This window comes from Budorcas taxicolor, chromosome 2 (genome assembly GCF_023091745.1).
Source record: "Budorcas taxicolor isolate Tak-1 chromosome 2, Takin1.1, whole genome shotgun sequence".
NCBI classification, from domain to species: domain Eukaryota; kingdom Metazoa; phylum Chordata; class Mammalia; order Artiodactyla; family Bovidae; genus Budorcas; species Budorcas taxicolor.
Genome location: NC_068911.1, coordinates 41,459,179 through 41,477,305, shown reverse-complemented (window position 1 = coordinate 41,477,305; position 18,127 = coordinate 41,459,179). Strand labels below are relative to the sequence as shown.

The window sequence follows — 18,127 nt, the reverse complement described above, 5'->3', positions numbered from 1 at the left end:
GATGTGAGCTCCGTGAGCAGGAGAGATATCTGTGTTTGGTCACTGGACCCAGAACGGTGCTCAGCACACAGCACGTGTGTAGTAGATGAGAGTTAAACAAGAACAAATCAGTGAGTGCCATATCACCTCCCATGATACTGCTTTCAAGGAGACAATATTTCTGCAGTAGATGAGCAAGATCTAATTACTGGTATTAAAACACAGTCTTGCTATTTTACACCATATCTCATAATAATTTCACTTCTAAAAATTCTGATAATGGTTTGGTCAAAGACATAAAATTGCTTTATAGTTCTCAGTCACTGTTACTGCTTTGTCATGAATCAGTAGAGTGAGCGCATAGTTAAAATGATACTTGCTACCTTTATATTCTCTTAAGACTTTTGAAGGATTATTCATCTCTGGGACCTCTGTGCTCTCCTGGGGTGCTGAGTGGGCCTTCCTCTCTGGGCTACAAGCAACCTCAGGATGCATCAGGGCACCCCCTCCTCTCCCCAGTCCTACTCCCCTCATTTCACGCTGGGACAAACTGTAACCACTTCACAACCACTCACAGTGATGAACTAAGTATCACATGATGATACTACATACATATTCTCCATGCTCCAGCACTAAATTACTTGAATGCAGTGAAATCAGATTTATTTTTAAATGGTTAATAATTTAGGTTAATCAATGGTATTGATCTCTCAAAATTAACACAAGGGATAATGCTTTACAAATGAGTCTGGCTCTTCACATTTCTTTTGTAAATATATCAAAGATATAGTTCACTGTAAGTTTTAAAAGTCATATAAGGCAGCTTTTCACTTTTAACTCAAATGAAATCCAAGCTTCATTTTCATTCTTAAATATACTGTACAAATATTGGAATACATGATATAGTCATTTCCAAGGGGATTAAAAATTTCAGATAGCTTTTTACCTGGATTAGTTGTAATAATGGTTTTTGAGATCACAGTTGCTGTCATGCTGTTCCGAAATTTGTCAAAACTTATCCTTACATCTGCAGCAAATATTACTGTTTGGGGGAAAAGCCATTTTAAAATTATTACACTAGAGGATAAAAAATTACAAATATTGAACACAATCACTGAAGTACGCAATACCTGTTCCTTGTGGCACCCAGCTCTGTGCAAGTAGAATAGATTCACTATCCCAACTGCATGTGTAAAAAAAGAAGTGACAAAAATCAAATACATTAGAAAACACTGACAGTGACCATGTTATTTATCAGAAAAAGGATGTCTTAATGGCTGAGGTTAATAATCCCCCATGTGGTCCAAGGCACAAGGAAAGGTCTTGGTTTTTCCTGCATTTTTCAGGGCTACTCTGCCTATTTCACAGAAAATTAACACCTATGGAAAGCATTCCTTCAGCACATCCATCTCTAACAACTTCTGCTCCTTCCATTTCCTCTTCTCCTATAACCCAGGTCATTCCACACTAGTTAGAATTGAGTAACTACAAGTCTAAAAATTGTGAAGTCACTCTTCCATGCCATTAAGGGATTATCCCCATAATGGATAAACTGCTTGAGGAAACTGATGGATTGAAGGCCTGTTTCAAATTCAATCTTGAGTCTAAACAACACCATAGTATTCCCTGGGATGCTTCAGGGTGTAGCCCTGCCCCACATCTGACACACTGGGAGCCCCCACAGAATCCAATTTGTGACAAAACTTGCTTCTTCACCATCTTCCCATGGCCTGGCTCCAGAGTACCACCTAATGGATCACAGAAAGTCTGTCTTGTTCTTTATTAATGGAACTTAGTAAATGATCATTTGTTACAAAAGAGTATGATAGTAAGTAAGTTACTATAGAATCCAACTATGAAATCCCATGCCCTCAGAAGATTTCATTTTAAGGTAATCATAGACTGTAATGACTGGACACACAAGAGGAAGGTTTATTTTTAATACCATTTCCTTCTATCATCACTCCTCTCCTGATATGACATCCATCACCTCTTGATGAGATGAAAATGTTCTGACTTAGCGATAATAGCACAGATTTCAGTTTGGAACAGATGTGGGGAGTTACCATATCATTGCAAAAGAAGACTCTGTCTCATCGTAGAGTTTAACTTCACACCTCTGGCCTTTTCTTCGGTCTGAAGTTGTAAAGTATTTTGGCTCTCCAACCTTAGAAATGGAAGGAAATGGTTACTCTTCTTCACCTATAGCTGTAGAGGTACTTAAATATTTGTTGATGGAAATACTCAAATGTTTACCTTTTAAACAACAGATTAGAAATATCAAAATAGTGAGACTCACTAATATGTATTTAAAAGCATCTTCTACCTCTAGACTAGGTATATTTAAGTTGAAAGGTACACACTTTGATTGAAGAGAGACACATACATATGTGCTTCAAAGACTGTGGGACCTTTCCAATGTGTCAGAACAAACACTCCATGACAGGCCCCCTGGGTGACAGCTGTGTGGACTCACTGAGGGTAGAAGATATCTTTCAATGTCTGTGTGTCCCTAAGGCTTAGCATAGGGCCCACATGGAGCTCAGTGATTGGATGGATTCGCCTCTCCAGGCATCTTGCTGGCCCAGGTACAGGTTATCAATAACCACATTGCTGCCTTCGTAGGGATCAGCTGGAAGAACCACATGAGGGATAATAATAGGAATGTGTGTTGATATACTGTCTGATTCAGTCCACACTGTGGTGTAAGAGAATTCAGGGTGGAGGTGAACTCAGGGGCCCCTTTGTGCCCTCAGGGAGTTTGCAAATGGACCAGCAGGCACCTCTGATGGCTACATAGCAATGGCTCAAGCACGGACAGTCAGCTGCCCCCTGTGCACTGCCTCCATGATCTATTGTCAGGACTGAGCTCCACAGGAAGGGGCTGGAGAAAGAGTCACAGCTGCCCACGGAGGAGAAAGTTACAGAGTCAGAGGAAAGAACAGCCTGTCACACCAAGCAAGGAAGCGACATGAAAAGGAGCTTTAAAGGGAAGAAACCTAAGTAGAGGTGAGACAGAAGAAAGAACAAGTTAAATAAAAATGTAAAGAAAAGGAAATATAAGAGGGATGGAAGCAAAATGGGAGAAGAAAGGCATGAAAATGAAATAATATAATCCTATGAAAGGTGGTACCAGACTCAAAGAGTAGAGGCCGGAAGTGAGAGATGGAAAAAGCTGTTGCAGGGTTTTGTTTATTTGTTTGTTTTAATTTATTTGGTTGCACCAGGTCTTAGTGGCAACATGCGGAATCTTCATTGCGGCGAGATCTAATTCTCGGACCAGGGATTGAACCTGGGCCCCTGCACTGAAAGTGTGGAGTCTTAACCACTGGACCACCAGGGAAGTCCCATGCAGGTTTTATATTCATACTGAGTTTTAGAAAATTTTTACTACATTGTAATACAATGGCATTACATAGAATTTCAGAGAAATTGAGAGATCATATTCTGCCTTTAAGTAAGATGAACCTAAGTTGCCCAGAAAGGGATTTTTCTGATTGTCAAGATTGTCATGTAGGGTGTTTATTCCTCATTCCTGACTGACGCCAAGTGCTGACTGTGTGGCAGACACTGTGCTAGGCTCGGTTGGGGTGGTGCCTCTGTTGGCCTGTCATTGGGGTGATTGACACTCTTGCAGTTATTCAACATGGAAATGCAATTAGCAAGTACTTACAACATTAACTACAAGTATCTAAATCTATTTCCCTCCCTTCCCTGCCCCACCCCCACCCCCCCACCCCCACCCCCGGTTATCATCATTTTGTATACTGAAGAACTGTTCTTGCTCTTTTATTTTTATTTGTGTACTTTATTTTGTGGACATTTGCTTCCTGTCAAGTGACTCTATTCTGTCCAATGGAGTTCAAAACTTGCTGTAATTGCTAAGAGGGAGGTGTGGATGCAAAAGGTGGTGAGACAGTCCTTGGAACCCCAAGGACTGTAGTTCTGCCCCGGTTTCTAGCACCGATAGCCGACAGGGCCCCTATCATAGCACCCTGGGTTTTTCACTCTGTCCCCCATCTCAGGGCAGCTCTGAGAACATGCACTGAATTAATTCCTTGATTTATTCAACATATACTCTTTAAAAGAACTTCCTGGAGATCGTCAAGTCAATGAATTTACTCTTTCTATTCATGCCTTGGTTTGACTGAAGTATGAAAAGCTCTCATATAGTTAGTGAATCATTTATGACTGTGTGCTGCATTTAACATTCAAATACAATTTTATTTTGCTACTCATTCTCAGGTAAAATGCTCCTTTCCTTTAATTTTCTAAATTCAACTGAGGATGGATCAAGATATAGAGGAAATTTTACTTCAGTGATTATTACTTTCCAAACACAAATACTATGCTAGAACTCCCCCACCAAATTGAACTGGGCTTTGTTGGGGTTTTAACTTACCAACCTCACAGCTGCAAGAACATTAATAATTTTCCCATCAAGACTGTGTCCATTCGCAACAATGTCACCCAGTGAATAATAATCACAAGACTCTTTAACAGGTAAATATATCAAAGAAAGTAACTTGGCATCCACTTCATAACTGGAACAGAGTTTTACCGTTGAGTGATTCTCACTGAGCAATAGTTTATAATTGCTAAATTGTAAAAACACACACACAAAGTTAATATCAAATGATTTCTAACAGAAAAATATTTCAAAGTTCACAGTTAAATTTTGGTTGTAATTTAAACTATATTTTAAAAACTATATTAAGATCTATACTTTTCACTCTTAAAAACATTGAAAAACTGTAAACTTTCTGTATAAAATCTATTTCCATTAAGAAAATGTTTTAAAGACCAATTTGCTGCTTTGGGTGCTTATTGTAGCATGTGGGATCCTTGTTGCAGCACATGGGCTTAGTTGTCCCACTGCATTTGGGATCAGGGATTGAACCTGTGTCCACAACATTTGAAGGTGGATTCTTAACCAGTGGACCACCGGGGAAGTCCCCTTAGAAACCTTCAAAAACTGTAAAATACTTTTTGTATAAAATCTATTTTCATTAAGAAAATATTTTAAAGACCAATTTGTGTCTGAGTTTCAAGCACACTAATAGTCTAATCTTGCCCAATAAACTGAATTTCAGTTTCTTCCTTTGTAAAAAAAATTAAAAAAAAAAAAAAAGGATGTAAAAGCACTCTAAAACATTGTGTGTTAGGGGGAGGTTGAGTTCCATCTCTGTGACACTGACTGTGCCACCTACATGCTTTCCTGACCTCTTCGGAGCTCTGTGGGCTTCCCTGATAGTTCAGTTCGTAAAGCATTAGCCTGCAGTGCAGGAGACCCCAGTTCAATTCCTGGGTCGGGAAGATCCGCTGGAAGGGATAGACTACCCACTCCAGTATTCTTGGGCTTCCCTTGTGGCTCAGCTGGTAAAAAATCTGCCTGTAATGTGGGAGACCTGGGTTTGATCCCTGGGTTAGAAAGATCCCTGGAGAAGGGAAATGATACCCACTCCAGTGTTCTGGCCTGGAGAGTTCCATGAACTATACAGGGTTGCAAAGAGTCAGATACAACTGAGCGACTTTCACTTTCAGAGCTCTGTAGGAGCAGATGTACCTTATGCACACGCTGAACTTGAGGTGCTCTTACGTTTGGCCAATCAGCTTCCAAGTGTGCTCCATGGAGCCTCTTTCTTACCTTCTATTCCAGCCACCCCTGCCTCATCCCCTGCTACTGCCTTAGGTGTTTACCTCATAACTTCCTACCCAAATTATTGTCTATCTCCTAAGCTTTATTCCCCTACAGTTGGTCCTCCTCAGGTAGCCAAAGTGACCTTCTAAATCATGAATATGAATATCTTATTTCCCCATTCAAAGATCTTCTGGGTTGATACAAAAAGCAAAGCTGTCTCTGAAGGGTCTCCACTTCCCACTCTTGCTTCTTCTGCTGTTCCCCTACCTATACTCCAGCCACATCAGATTCCGAGGCTAAGAAACTATCATTTTAGAGGGGAAAAAAAGTTGAATATCAACAGTTTCATGAGATTAAGATGACTAACTGTTCTGGAAAAGGCCAGGAGATTTTGTGTTTGTACCCTCTGCCAGGAGTGTTCCCCTTCACTCATGCCTTAGCTCCACAAACACTTCCTGAGAGCCAACTATGTGCTAGACCACAATCCAGGCCCCGGGGGATAAGTGGTGAGGAAGACAGACAATGACCTATGACCTCACAGTGCTCACATGCGGAAGAGGGAGACAGACAAGAACAATTCATCAAATGATCCAGGCTTGCGATCAGTATTACATGCTAAGTTGCTTCAGTCATGTCCCACTTTTTCCAATCCCATGAACTGTAGCCTGCCAGGCTCCTCTGTCCATGGGATTTTCCCAGGCAAGAATACTGGAGTGGGTTGCCATTACCTTCTCCAGGGGATTTTCCTGACCCAGGGATTGAACCCACGTCTCTTGTGTCTCTTGCATTGGCAGGCAGGTTCTTTACCACTAGCGCCACCATTATGATGGTGCCTATAACCCTGTGTACAGGACTAAGTCCTAGTAATGGGAACTGGACGTGCTACTACAGAGTAGATATGGAAGACCTAAGGAGATGACATTTAAGCTAACACTTGAGTGAAAAGTGAAAGTCACTCAGTCGTGTCAGATTTTGCAACCCCATGGACTATACAGTCCATGGAATTCTCCAGGCCAGAATACTGGAGTGGGTATTGTTTCCCTTCTCCAGGGGACCTTCCCAACCCAGGGATCGAACCCAGGTCTCCTGCATTGCAGGTGGATTTTTTACCAGCTGAGCCACAAAGGAAGCCCAATACTTGAGTGAGGAGAAGAGCAAATAAGACTGTTCTCTGCAGAGGGAAATGAACATGCCATGCTGTTAGCTCAGAATGAGCCAGGATGTTCACAAAGTAAGGACTCTCCATGTGGCTGCAGAGAAATAAGGCCTGTAAGATGAGGTCAAAAGGTGTGCAGGTGCGTGTAGTAGAGACTGCTGTGCCCACCTGAGCCCTTCACCAGCTACACCCTCTCTCTAGATCTGCCCTCAGCCAGAAGTACCTCCATAGGAGCATGGGCAGACTTCAGCCAATAACCTGTAAACTCAGGGTACCAGCCCAGGCCCCTTTCTTCAGAGGGTAGCACTCTGAGCACTGATACTCTGGAGCTCCCACCTGGGTCAGGATGAGGTGGGGTTCCTGCTGAACCTGCCTCTTTGACATCCCTTCCTCCCTCACAGCTGTCTTTCCAGGTTGCTTCTGAGAGCTCTCCCTCAACAAACCATCTGCACAGAAGTCTTCTCTGAACTCTGCTTCCCGGAAACCTGAACTAAGAGAGTAAGGCATGTGAAGAGAGTCATAAACTGAGATGTAAAATGGATATATGACTTCTAAGATTTATCTTTTCATTTTTCAGGTTTAATGTGACTAGAGTCAAATTTCTGTAAATCTAAGAATGATGAGAAGTGAAGTGAAGTGTTAGTCGCTCAGTCATGTCTGACTCTTTGCAACCCCATGGACTGGGGTTCACCAGGCTCTTTTGTCCATGGGATTCTCCAGGCAAGAATATTGGGGTAGGTAGCCATTTCCTTCTCCAGGAGATCTTCCTGACCCAGGGATCAAACTCGGGTCTCCTGCATTGCAGGCAGACTCTTTACCATGTGAGCCACCAGGGAAGAATGAGAATCAAAATATTAAAAATAAAGTCATTTTTTATGTGATCCTATGTCAAGGTAAATTATTTCATAATCAAAGATAAATACTGTGTGGCAGAATTGAACTCTGAATGTTCAACCTAAAGTACACACATCTTTAGTAAGTCAAAAAAGTGAAAGTGTTAGTCACTGGGTCGTGTCCGACTCTTTACGACCCCATGGACTGTAGCCTGCCAGACTTCTCTGTGATTGGAATTATCCAGGGAAGAATACTGGAGTGGGAAGCCACTGCCTTCACCAGGGATCTTCCCAACCCAGGGATAGAACCCACGCATTGTAGGCAGATTCTTTACCATCTAAGCCACTAGGGAAGCCCCTACACCACTCCCAGAGAATCTGACACACACAAACCTATTAGTAATTATCATTCTGGCACAAAGGTTGTTGACCTCTGTACTAGATTTACCTAGGAGTTGCAGGACTGAACTTTTCTTCTCTTTCTAATTCCTTTGTTTGGATCAGAGGATTCTCAATTATCACTATAACAGAGGGGAAAATAAGATGCTATTACCAAAAAAGTAACTGAATAAATTTAAAAAACAAGTGTACATAACAATGAACATTACAATATTATTTCGAATTTTGAGTTGCTGTTAATATCCTTCACAACTGTTTTCTTGTTTTGCTGTAAGCAATGGAATCCTAGTGTACGACCAATCAATTTGATCTCAGATGATACTTCTTATACTATGTGTTTAAATTCTGACACTTGACCTGCATTAATATTATTTTGTTAAAAAAATATTACTTTGTTGATTAGTTATACAGAGCATTTGATGTGGTTACAACATACCCTGCTATAAAATGAATACTTAAATTGGTCTTCACCCAATTCACAGTTGTTCTCAAAAACAATAGTAGTAGTTAGAAAGTGCAGTGCAAAATCTGGGTCCTGATTTGAAACCTACAACTTATCAGCTTTATGACTTAATATTTTTGGGTTTCCATCTCCTATGGTCTATGTTAGACATTTTGTGCTTCATTTTGTTAATTTCTCACACAACCATCCCTTTATTATCCCTTTTTCCACATGAAGAAATTGAAGTTCACAGAGGTTAAATAATTTTCTTGAGGTGTTATATCTAGAAAGTAGTAGAGTTAGAATTGTTTTGATTCAAAAATCTATAATCTTTTTACTCAGCCACACCAAACTCTTATTTACTTTTATAAGCATCGTCAGATTTACATCCTTACAATCCCTCATCTCACTTGTCCTGACAACAAGCATCAGTGTGGAATGCAGGTTACTATCGAATATATCTTCAGGTCTATGTTAGTGTTGTTATGGCATGCATCCACAGATGCTTCTGCTTGTCCTGGGCCCTGAGATGTCTCCAGAGTTTTCTGTCTTCACAGGCCATATGTCCAATTACCTTATTATTCAGTTAGCAAGATACTATATAACCCTGAAAGTTAATAGTATGACTGGGTGCTGAGTAACCAGTATGGATAATAGGCTGCTAGATATTGCAAGATAGACAGGAATAGTTTAATTGTCTGTTACTCTTTCTTTTTTTTCTACCATGAAAGAGAGCTGATATACTGCTTTCTTGTTTATTGTATGAGGCTAGAGCTGTTATCTATTGAGTGACTAAGTTCTACATTTCATACCAGGCACACTATCTCATTTAAGACTGATAAGAATCTACTGGGTATTAATTCATAGTTGAGGCTCAACAAGATTATGAAATTTTCTCAAAGCCACTATGTAAATAAGTGTTAGTATTTGGATTTGAATCCAGAGCTACCTGTTCTCAAGGTCTTGTTCTTTTTAATATACTATACTGTACTATCACAGAGATACTGGGGTAGGTAGAGGATATGAAGATTTGCTATTTTAGACTAAAAATTTCTTAAAATTCCATCAAAAATTCATGTCATCTTTTATCAAAGTCTACTTAGCAGTTCTATTATATGTTTACAAAATGATATATGATCACAGTCACAAGAGGGACTGATGCAAAGTGAAATAGAAATAAACCGAAGATCATAGAGCTCCTAGTAAAAGTGTGTGATTATTCTGTGTGTGTTTCAACTAAATGCTGAATACCTTGTGTTATACTCTTAACACTTGATTTTTTCTGATAAGATTCTTGAGAATAAGAATTGTGTCTTATTTCATTCCAATGCCCTGAGTGTAGTTACCACAAACACGTCATGGGACTAATACTGTAAGAGAAACAGTTTAAGAATCAGTGCCAACTTACCACACTCACCGACCCTAAAGCTGTCAGAAAGGGATCTGATGTAATCTTCACTGCCCCAGGATGTTGCATTTACAAAATGGGTTGTTGAATCACGAATGGTGAAACTGAAAGTGTACCTTTCTGATCCAATATCTAAGGGAAAACCAAGGCTTTTATTTTTCAGATGAAAAGTTTTAATTTTAAACAAAGGTGATTATTATGATGCTAAGACACTCGAACACATGGTATAAAAAATTATAAATTCTACAACAAGTTATGCTTTAAGAATGGCAAAGCTGCCAAGGTAGATAATTCACCTCACTGTGACCTCTTTGTTCCCTTTCCCTAGTTACCTCTATATTCAGAGGGAAATAATATGTAGGTTTGAACCATCCTGATATTAGCTTATATTCTCCATTTCTCTCTTACTGTTGTTTTAACCTAAGTCATAATTCAGATCTAAATTATTTCAAAACAAATAAATGTGTGCTAACTAAAAGATACCACTAGGGGTCAGCAAGCACTGTTTTCCCAGAATAAATTCCAAAATAAATTTCCTTATTGTTTTTGCTAATTAAACAAATAATACAATGAATGGATAAAGATGTGGTACATATACAATCAGTCTGATTTTGGTGTTGACCATCTGATGATGCCCGTGTGTAGTGTGTTGAAAGTGTTAGTCATTCAGTCGAGTCCGACTTTTGGGGACCCCATGGACTAGAGCCCACCAGGCTCCTCTGTCCATAGAATTCTCCAGGCAAAAATACTGGAGATACAAAATACAAAAATAATGGAGAAGGGTTGTCATTCCCTTCTCCAGGGGATCTTCCCAACCCTGGGACTGAACCCAGGTCTCCCTCATTGCAGGCAAATTCTTTACCTTTTGAGCCACCAAGGAATCCCGTCCATGTATAGAATCAGCCATAAAAATAATGAGTTTTAGTCAGTTCTAGTGAAATGGGTGAACCTAGAGCCTATTAAACAGAGTGAAGTAAGTTTGAAAGAGAAAAACAAATATCGTATATTAACATATATGATGGAATCTAGAAAAGTGGCATTGCTTATCCCATTTGCAGGGAAGACATAGATGTAGAGAACGAACGTGTGGACACAGCTGGGGAAGAAGAGTGTGGGACGAACGGAGAAAGTGGTGTTGACACACATACACTATCATGTGGAAAACAGGTAGCAGGTGAGAAGCTGCTATTTACAGAGAGCCCAGCCTGGTGCTCTGTGATGACCTAGAGGGGTGAGATTGGGGGAGGGGAAGAAGCTCAAGATGGAGGGGATGTATGTATAACTATGGCTGATTCAAACTGTTGTACGGCAGAAATCAATATAATATTGTGAAGCAATTTTCCTTCAATTAATAAATAAAAAATTTTTTAAAAAGAAATACAAACAGCATGATACGGACACAGAAACAGACACACAGATCAGTGAAATAGGATAGAAAGCCTGGAAATAAACCCACACAATTACGGTCAATTAGTCTACAACAAAGGAGGCAAGAATATACAATGGCAAAAATACACTTTCTTCAATAAGTAGTGCTGGGGAAACTGAACAGTTACATGTAGAAGAGTGAAATTAGAACATTCTCTAATACCATATGCAAAAATAAACGCAAAATGGATTAAAGACCTAAATGTAAGACCAGATATCATGAAACTCCTAGAGAAAAACATAGGCAGAACATACTTTGACATAAATTATAGCAATACTTTATTGGATCCATTCCTAAAACAAAGGCAGTAAAAGCAAAAAATAAACAACTGGAAACTAAACTTAAATGCTTTTACACAGCAAAGGAAAAGATAACCTACTGAATGGGAAAAATTATTTGCAAATGATATGACCAACAGGGATCAATATTCAACATAAATCTTCAGCTCATACAACTCAACATAAAAAAACCCTAACAATCCAATTTAAAAAACGGGAAGAACTGAATAGGCATTTTTTCCAAAGAGGAAATGCAGATGGCCAACAGGCACATGAAAAGATGCTCAACATCACTAATTACCAGGAAAATATAAATTAAAACCACAATGAGCTATTCCCTCACACCTGTCAGAATGACTATCATCATAAAGAATACAAATAGGGGCCTTCCTTCGTGGCTCAGTGGTAAAGAATCCACCTGCCAATGCAGGGGACATAGGTTCGATCCCTGGTCCAAGAAGATCCCAGATGTCGCATGGCAACTAAGCCTGGAGCCACAACTACTGAGCCCACCTGCTGCAACTACTGAAGTCCCACACCCTAGAGCTTGTGCCCGGCAACAAGAGAAGACACAGCGATGAGAAGCCCGAGAATAGCAACTAGAGAAAGCAAAGAGTAGCCCTTGCTCACCACAACTGGAGAAAGCCTGTGCACAGCAACAAAGACCCAGCACAGCCAAAAATAAAATAGATAAATATATTAAAATTTAAATCAAAAAACAAATCTTCCTTTTAATATGGTGTAAATGTGTGTAGTGCTCACTCAGTCATGTCTGACTCTCTGCAACCCTACGGACTGTGACCTGCCAGGTTCCTCTGTCCCTGGAATTCTCCAGGCAAGAATATTGGAGTGGGTAGCCATTCCCTTCTTCAGGGGATCCTTCTGACCCAGGGATTGAACCCAGGTCTACTGCATTGCAGACGGATTCTTTACCACTGAGCCACCAGGGAAGCCCACCTGTCACTATGCTGCTGCTGCTGCTAAGTCGCTTCAGTCGTGTCCGACTCTGTGTGACCCCATAGACAGCAGCCCACAAGGCTCCCCCGTCCCTGGGATTCTCCAGGCAAGAACACTGGAGTGGGTTGCCATTTCCTTCTCCAATCAATGAAAGCAAAAAGTGAAAGTGAAGTTGTTCAGTCGTGTCCGACTCTTAGCGACGCCATGGACTGCAGCCTACCAGGCTCCTCCGTCGATGGGATTTTCCAGGCCAGAGTACAGGAGTGAGGTGTCATTGCCTTCTCTGATCTTTCACTATACCACAAGTCAATTAACACAGCCACAATTACTCAGGTGATTCAAACAATTTTCTTCTGTCAAAATTACTGGCTGGCTGACTAGAGCTCTGATTCCCTCAAGCTGTATCAAAGGATTTATACCATACCCTTTAATAAAAAGCACTAACACTTTAGAAGCTAGTAATAGTGTATTGCTACTTTTGGCGTTCTATATTGTATCTCTGCCTGTAAACTATAAAAGTTTGAAGATCAGTTGATTTCACTTATTTGTTTTGGTCTCTGTTGGTGCACGCGGGACCTTCAGACTTCCTCACAGCATGTGGGACCTAGGTCCTTGACTAGAGATCAAACATGGGCCCCCTGCATTGGGAGCTTGAAGTCTTAGCCACTGGACAGCTGGAAACAGCTGGGGAAATCCGTGAAGGTCAGTTGATTTTAAAAATCTGATTTTAGTCTTGGATTATGTTTCCATAGTCCTAAAACTGTTGCACAGACAACTAAATAAGGACCACTAAAGCCAGACTTAACTGTATTTCCCACATATGAAAGATGATTTTTTTTCCCTGAATCATTTAGTTCTTTGAATAAATACACAGATACTGCTGCATACTTCCCTCCCTCAACACTGTCCCAACATCCATGCTGGAAAACCTTCCTCCTACCACTTTCTGGTTTCTATGAGATTTACTTGTGTGCTTGTATCTGATACTGACAGTTTACATGGAGTTCCTACTCTATGTTACACACCCTTACATATACAAGCTCATGTAAGTCTCATCCCAGCTTTGTTTACCCTGATTCTGTGGCTCTACATAGGACAGACTCAGGGGTGAGCCCTGTCAATCAGGCTCCACGTCCATCCTCTTAGATGCTCTGATATCTGAGGATGATGAGAGAGACTACAACTTCTTTCTCCAGTCTTTACACTGGGTTTTGCACAATGGAGGAGCTCAGAAAATACACATTGATACACATTAATGACCTGACCAATTTAACTAGCTATTTTAATACTGTATACACAGCTTTTAAAGTTATGCTTTAGAAATATCAAATAAAACCATTAAAATGATTTTAATGCCCTCACACATGTGGCCTTAAATCAAGTACTTTACCATGCAATAGAGAACATGGCCATTGCTCTTAGGGAGTTAAACAGGCATGAGAAATTTAATCACTTAAATATACTTTGTTGTAGTCATAAGCCACAGTTGATGAAAAGTGAAGCAAAGAGTTAAATAGAACTCAGCTTTTTCTGTCTGGAAAGCCTTTGACATCTGTTTTTCCAATAACTATGCCGATTATTTTCTGAAAAACAAAAGGGTTATAGAAGAGGAATATTAAACACAGATGGAGATGGTAAATTTAATTTCATGGACTTGTTATATTTTACTGGCTCTAACAAACATTTTTGACTAGGAACCATTTAAATGTATTTATTCCAGACAAACATCTAAAAGAACTTCATAAATGTTCATTCTACAAGGAATAATACAAAGTAATAAGACAGTTAACTGCTATTACAAATATAATCATTTAATACTTAGTATGTTTCTACTTTATTTTCAATCACTAGGTGGAGCACAGTAACTCCCCTATGCTATCAGTTCTTACTGAATTCATTCAAAGCACATGTATAATGCAATTTAATTTGCCATGGTCTTCAAAGCTTTCTTTTATATACGGTTTTCTAACAATCCACATAGAATTGCTTAGCTTCTTAATGCAAACATGCTGGACAGTAACATACACTAGATTGTAACAAAACTTGCATATCACTGCTAATAAATCTAAGCTCTAAAGTCCTAGATCTTAAAACTTAAAGGGATTAACATGTCTTTAATATTTTTAATGTTCTCTTTAGTGACTAATAAAGAAAAATTAAATATTCTTAAATACTTTAAAAAATAAAAATAACTACCTTTTTCTGAAAGGATGAACTTATATAGCATAATTCTAGCAACTGATTTCAACCTTGCAATAATCTGTTCAATTTCAAATACATGCAATCCTTTAAGACTACCACATCCTAGCTGAGCTATTAGCTAGTCTTATCACATTTAGACACACTGTTATTATTTTTTTTAATTCCATATGCTGCAGCTCTCACTGACTTTTGTTAGGAAAACAACTAGTGGGAATATTGAGTAAAATTTTCTAACTAAAGAGGCAATTAGCAAAGAGTTTACCTTTCAAGAAAAACTGTAACAGCGATAATTATTTTTAACATTAATAAAGTTTAAATTGCAAACTATTAAAGGTATATACGCTGCTGCTGCTGCTAAGTCACTTCAGTCGTGTCCGATTCTGTGCAACCCCATAGATGGCAGCCCACCAGGCTCTCCTGTCCATGGGACATTCCACCAGGCATGAAAGTGAAAAGTAAAAGTGAAGTCACTCAGTCATGTCCGACTCTTAGTGACCCCATGGACTGTAGCCTACCAGTCTCCTCCATCCATGGGATTTTCCAGGCAAGAGTACTGGAGTGGGCTGCCAGTGCTTTCTCTGAGAGTTATATGTAATTTATCTCATTTTAAGAAATCTGATTTGCACATTCCAAATGTAAACAGCAGACTGCTGGGAGTAGGAAAGTTAAGGAAGTATGATAATTGCTTTATAGTAAGCTCTTCACCTTATGATATGATTCCACCTAGATTTCTTTCAAATAAATAACAATCTTGGCAAATCTGAAATGACTGGTGCCCCCACAACCTTTCTCCCCAAAATAAAATTTCACACAATGATTTCAGAAACACACCATCTGTGTACCTCTGTCACAAAAGCAACATAATAACAAGTATTTCAGTATATAACTTGGACAATTTGATTGGGCAATAGATGCTGCTTAACAAAAATGCTTTAATTTTGCAATGCTAAATTTGAGTGCATATTAAATATTTAATTTGTTGCTTTTCAGTCATAAAGTCATATCCAACTTTTTGCTATATTTAATTAAAATAATAGAAATAAACTTCCAATAATTTTTAACAATTCCTAGTCATATCAGCAGTGGCCACAAGACTAGAAAAGGTCAGTCTTCATTCCAATCCCAAAGAAAGGCAATGCCAACGAATGCTCAAACTACCGCACAATTGCACTCATCTCACACGCTAGTAAAGTAATGCTCAAAAGTCTCCAAGCCAGGCTTCAGCAATATGTGAACTGTGAACTTCCAGATGTTCAAGCTGGTTTTAGAAAAGGCAGAGGAACCAGAGATCAAATTGCCAACATCCACAGGATCATTGAAAAAGCAAGAGTTCCAGAAAAACATCTATTTCTATTTGCTGCTTTATTGACTATGCCAAAGCCCTTGACTGTGTGGATCACAGTAAACTGGGGAAAATTCTGAAAGAGATGGGAATACCAGACCACCTGACCTGACTCTTGAGAAACCTATACGCAGGTCAGGAAGCAACAGTTAGAACTGGACATGGAACAACACACTGGCTCCAAATAGGAAAAGGAATACATCAAGGCTGTATATTGTCACCCTGCTTATTTAACTTATATGCAGAGTACATCAAGAGAAGTGCTGGACTGAAAGAAACACAAGCTGGAATCAAGATTGCCAGGAGAAATATCAATAACCTCAGATATGCAGATGACACCACCTTTATGGCAGAGAGTGAAGAGGAACTAAAAAGCCTCTTGATGAAAGTGAAAGAGGAGAGTGAAAAAGTTGGCTTAAAGCTCAACATTCAGAAAACGAAGATCATGGCATCTGGCCCCATCACTTCATGGGAAATAGATGGGGAAACAGTAGAAACAGTGTCAGACTTTATTTTGGGGGGCTTCACTGCAGATGGTGACTGCAGCCATGAAATTAAAAGACGCTTACTCCTTGGAAGGAAAGTTATGACCAACCTAGATAGCATATTAAAAAGCAGAGACATTACTTTGCCAACAAAGGTCCGTCTAGTCAAGGCTATGGTTTTTCCTGTGGTCATGTACGGATGTGAGAGTTGGACTGTGAAGAAAGCTGAACGCTGAAGAATTGATGCTTTTGAACCGTGGTGTTGGAGAAGACTCTTGAGAGTCCCTTGGACCACAAGGAGATCCAACCAGTCCATTCTGAAGGAGATCAGCCCTGGGATTTCTTTGGAAGGAATGATGCTAAAGCTGAAACTCCAGTACTTTGGCCACCTCATGAGAAGAGTTGACTCATTGGAAAAGACTCTGATGCTGGGAGGGATTGGGGGCAGGAGGAGAAGGGGACGACAAAGGATGAGATGGCTGGATGGCATCACCGACTCGATGGACATGAGTTTGAGTGAACTCCGGGAGTTGGTGATGGACAGGGAGGCCTAGCGTGCTGCAATTCATGGGGTCGCAAAGAGTCAGACATGACTGAGCGACTGAACTGAACTGAGTCATATCTATAATCTCCTAATGTGCAGACAAAAAAAAGACGAATTTTCATTCAGCTGGCATAAACATAAAGAGGTTTAGGAGTGTTTATATCTAACAATCACTAGTGCAATGAGTATCTGTATACTTGTCAATTATACAAGCATGTGTGAAATGAATCAATAATGTTGACATAATGTAATATCACCATCTAAAGCTTCAACAGAGAACAAATGAACTACTGCACTGCTGAAACTTACCAGATTAGCCATATTTGGATGCAGATTTGAAAGTGCAGTAAAGTTCTTTGATGCAATAGAGTTGGCCATTCTTTTATCTGCATTTTAGAAATATAATTTAGATGCTTAAGTTAAATAACTGAAATAAAGCTTGAAAAATTCCAAGACTGAAAAAAGAATTTATTTAGGAAAGTATGGGATATTCTACTCATTCTTTGGGAAAACTTTATTTATTTGGCTGCACTAGATCTTAGTTGCGGCTTATTAAGTCCTTCGATCTTCAATGTGGCATGAGGAATCTTCAGTCTATAGTTGTGGAAGACGGAATTTTTAGTTGCAGCACACAAACTTTTAGCTCTGGCATGTGGGATCTAGTTCCCTGACCAGGGATCGAATCCAATGCCCTCTGCATTGGGAGCTCAGAATCTTAGCCACTGGACCACCAAGGAAGTTCCAGGAAAATTTTATATTACAACAGTGAACTTTCTCTTTGCAAAAAAAATTAAGTCAATGTTTGAGCAAATTTAGAGTTTCAGATGAGAGATGGGACATTGCATATTTAAATATTTATTACCATAAAGCTTACTTTTAAAAAAACATAGAAAAACTACACTGTAACCACCTGGAATCATGCTTTTAGTTACATTGTGTATGGGGATAGGCAGTACTTCACCCTCCCCTCTATAGTAAGTAAGTTCCATCAGGGCAGAAGTAGCATCTCACACACAATTTGTGAGTGCATTT

General features: G+C 39.6%; 1 protein-coding gene across 1 annotated transcript in view; it reads right to left on the bottom strand.

Moving 5' to 3' along the window:
• The window catches only part of MEIOB (meiosis specific with OB-fold), a 30,578-nt gene extending 13,105 nt beyond the window's left edge, over window positions 1–17,473 (bottom strand). The window contains exons 1-8 of the mRNA XM_052635894.1: window positions 17,405–17,473; window positions 14,048–14,105; window positions 9,859–9,990; window positions 8,058–8,130; window positions 4,382–4,577; window positions 2,046–2,146; window positions 1,110–1,162; window positions 926–1,021 (exon numbers count right to left, since the gene is read on the bottom strand). Coding sequence (XP_052491854.1) covers window positions 926–1,021; window positions 1,110–1,162; window positions 2,046–2,146; window positions 4,382–4,577; window positions 8,058–8,130; window positions 9,859–9,990; window positions 14,048–14,105; window positions 17,405–17,473 — 778 coding nt within the window. The remainder of the gene's footprint in view (window positions 1–925; window positions 1,022–1,109; window positions 1,163–2,045; window positions 2,147–4,381; window positions 4,578–8,057; window positions 8,131–9,858; window positions 9,991–14,047; window positions 14,106–17,404) is intronic.
• Between the last annotated feature and the right edge of the window lie 654 nt (window positions 17,474–18,127).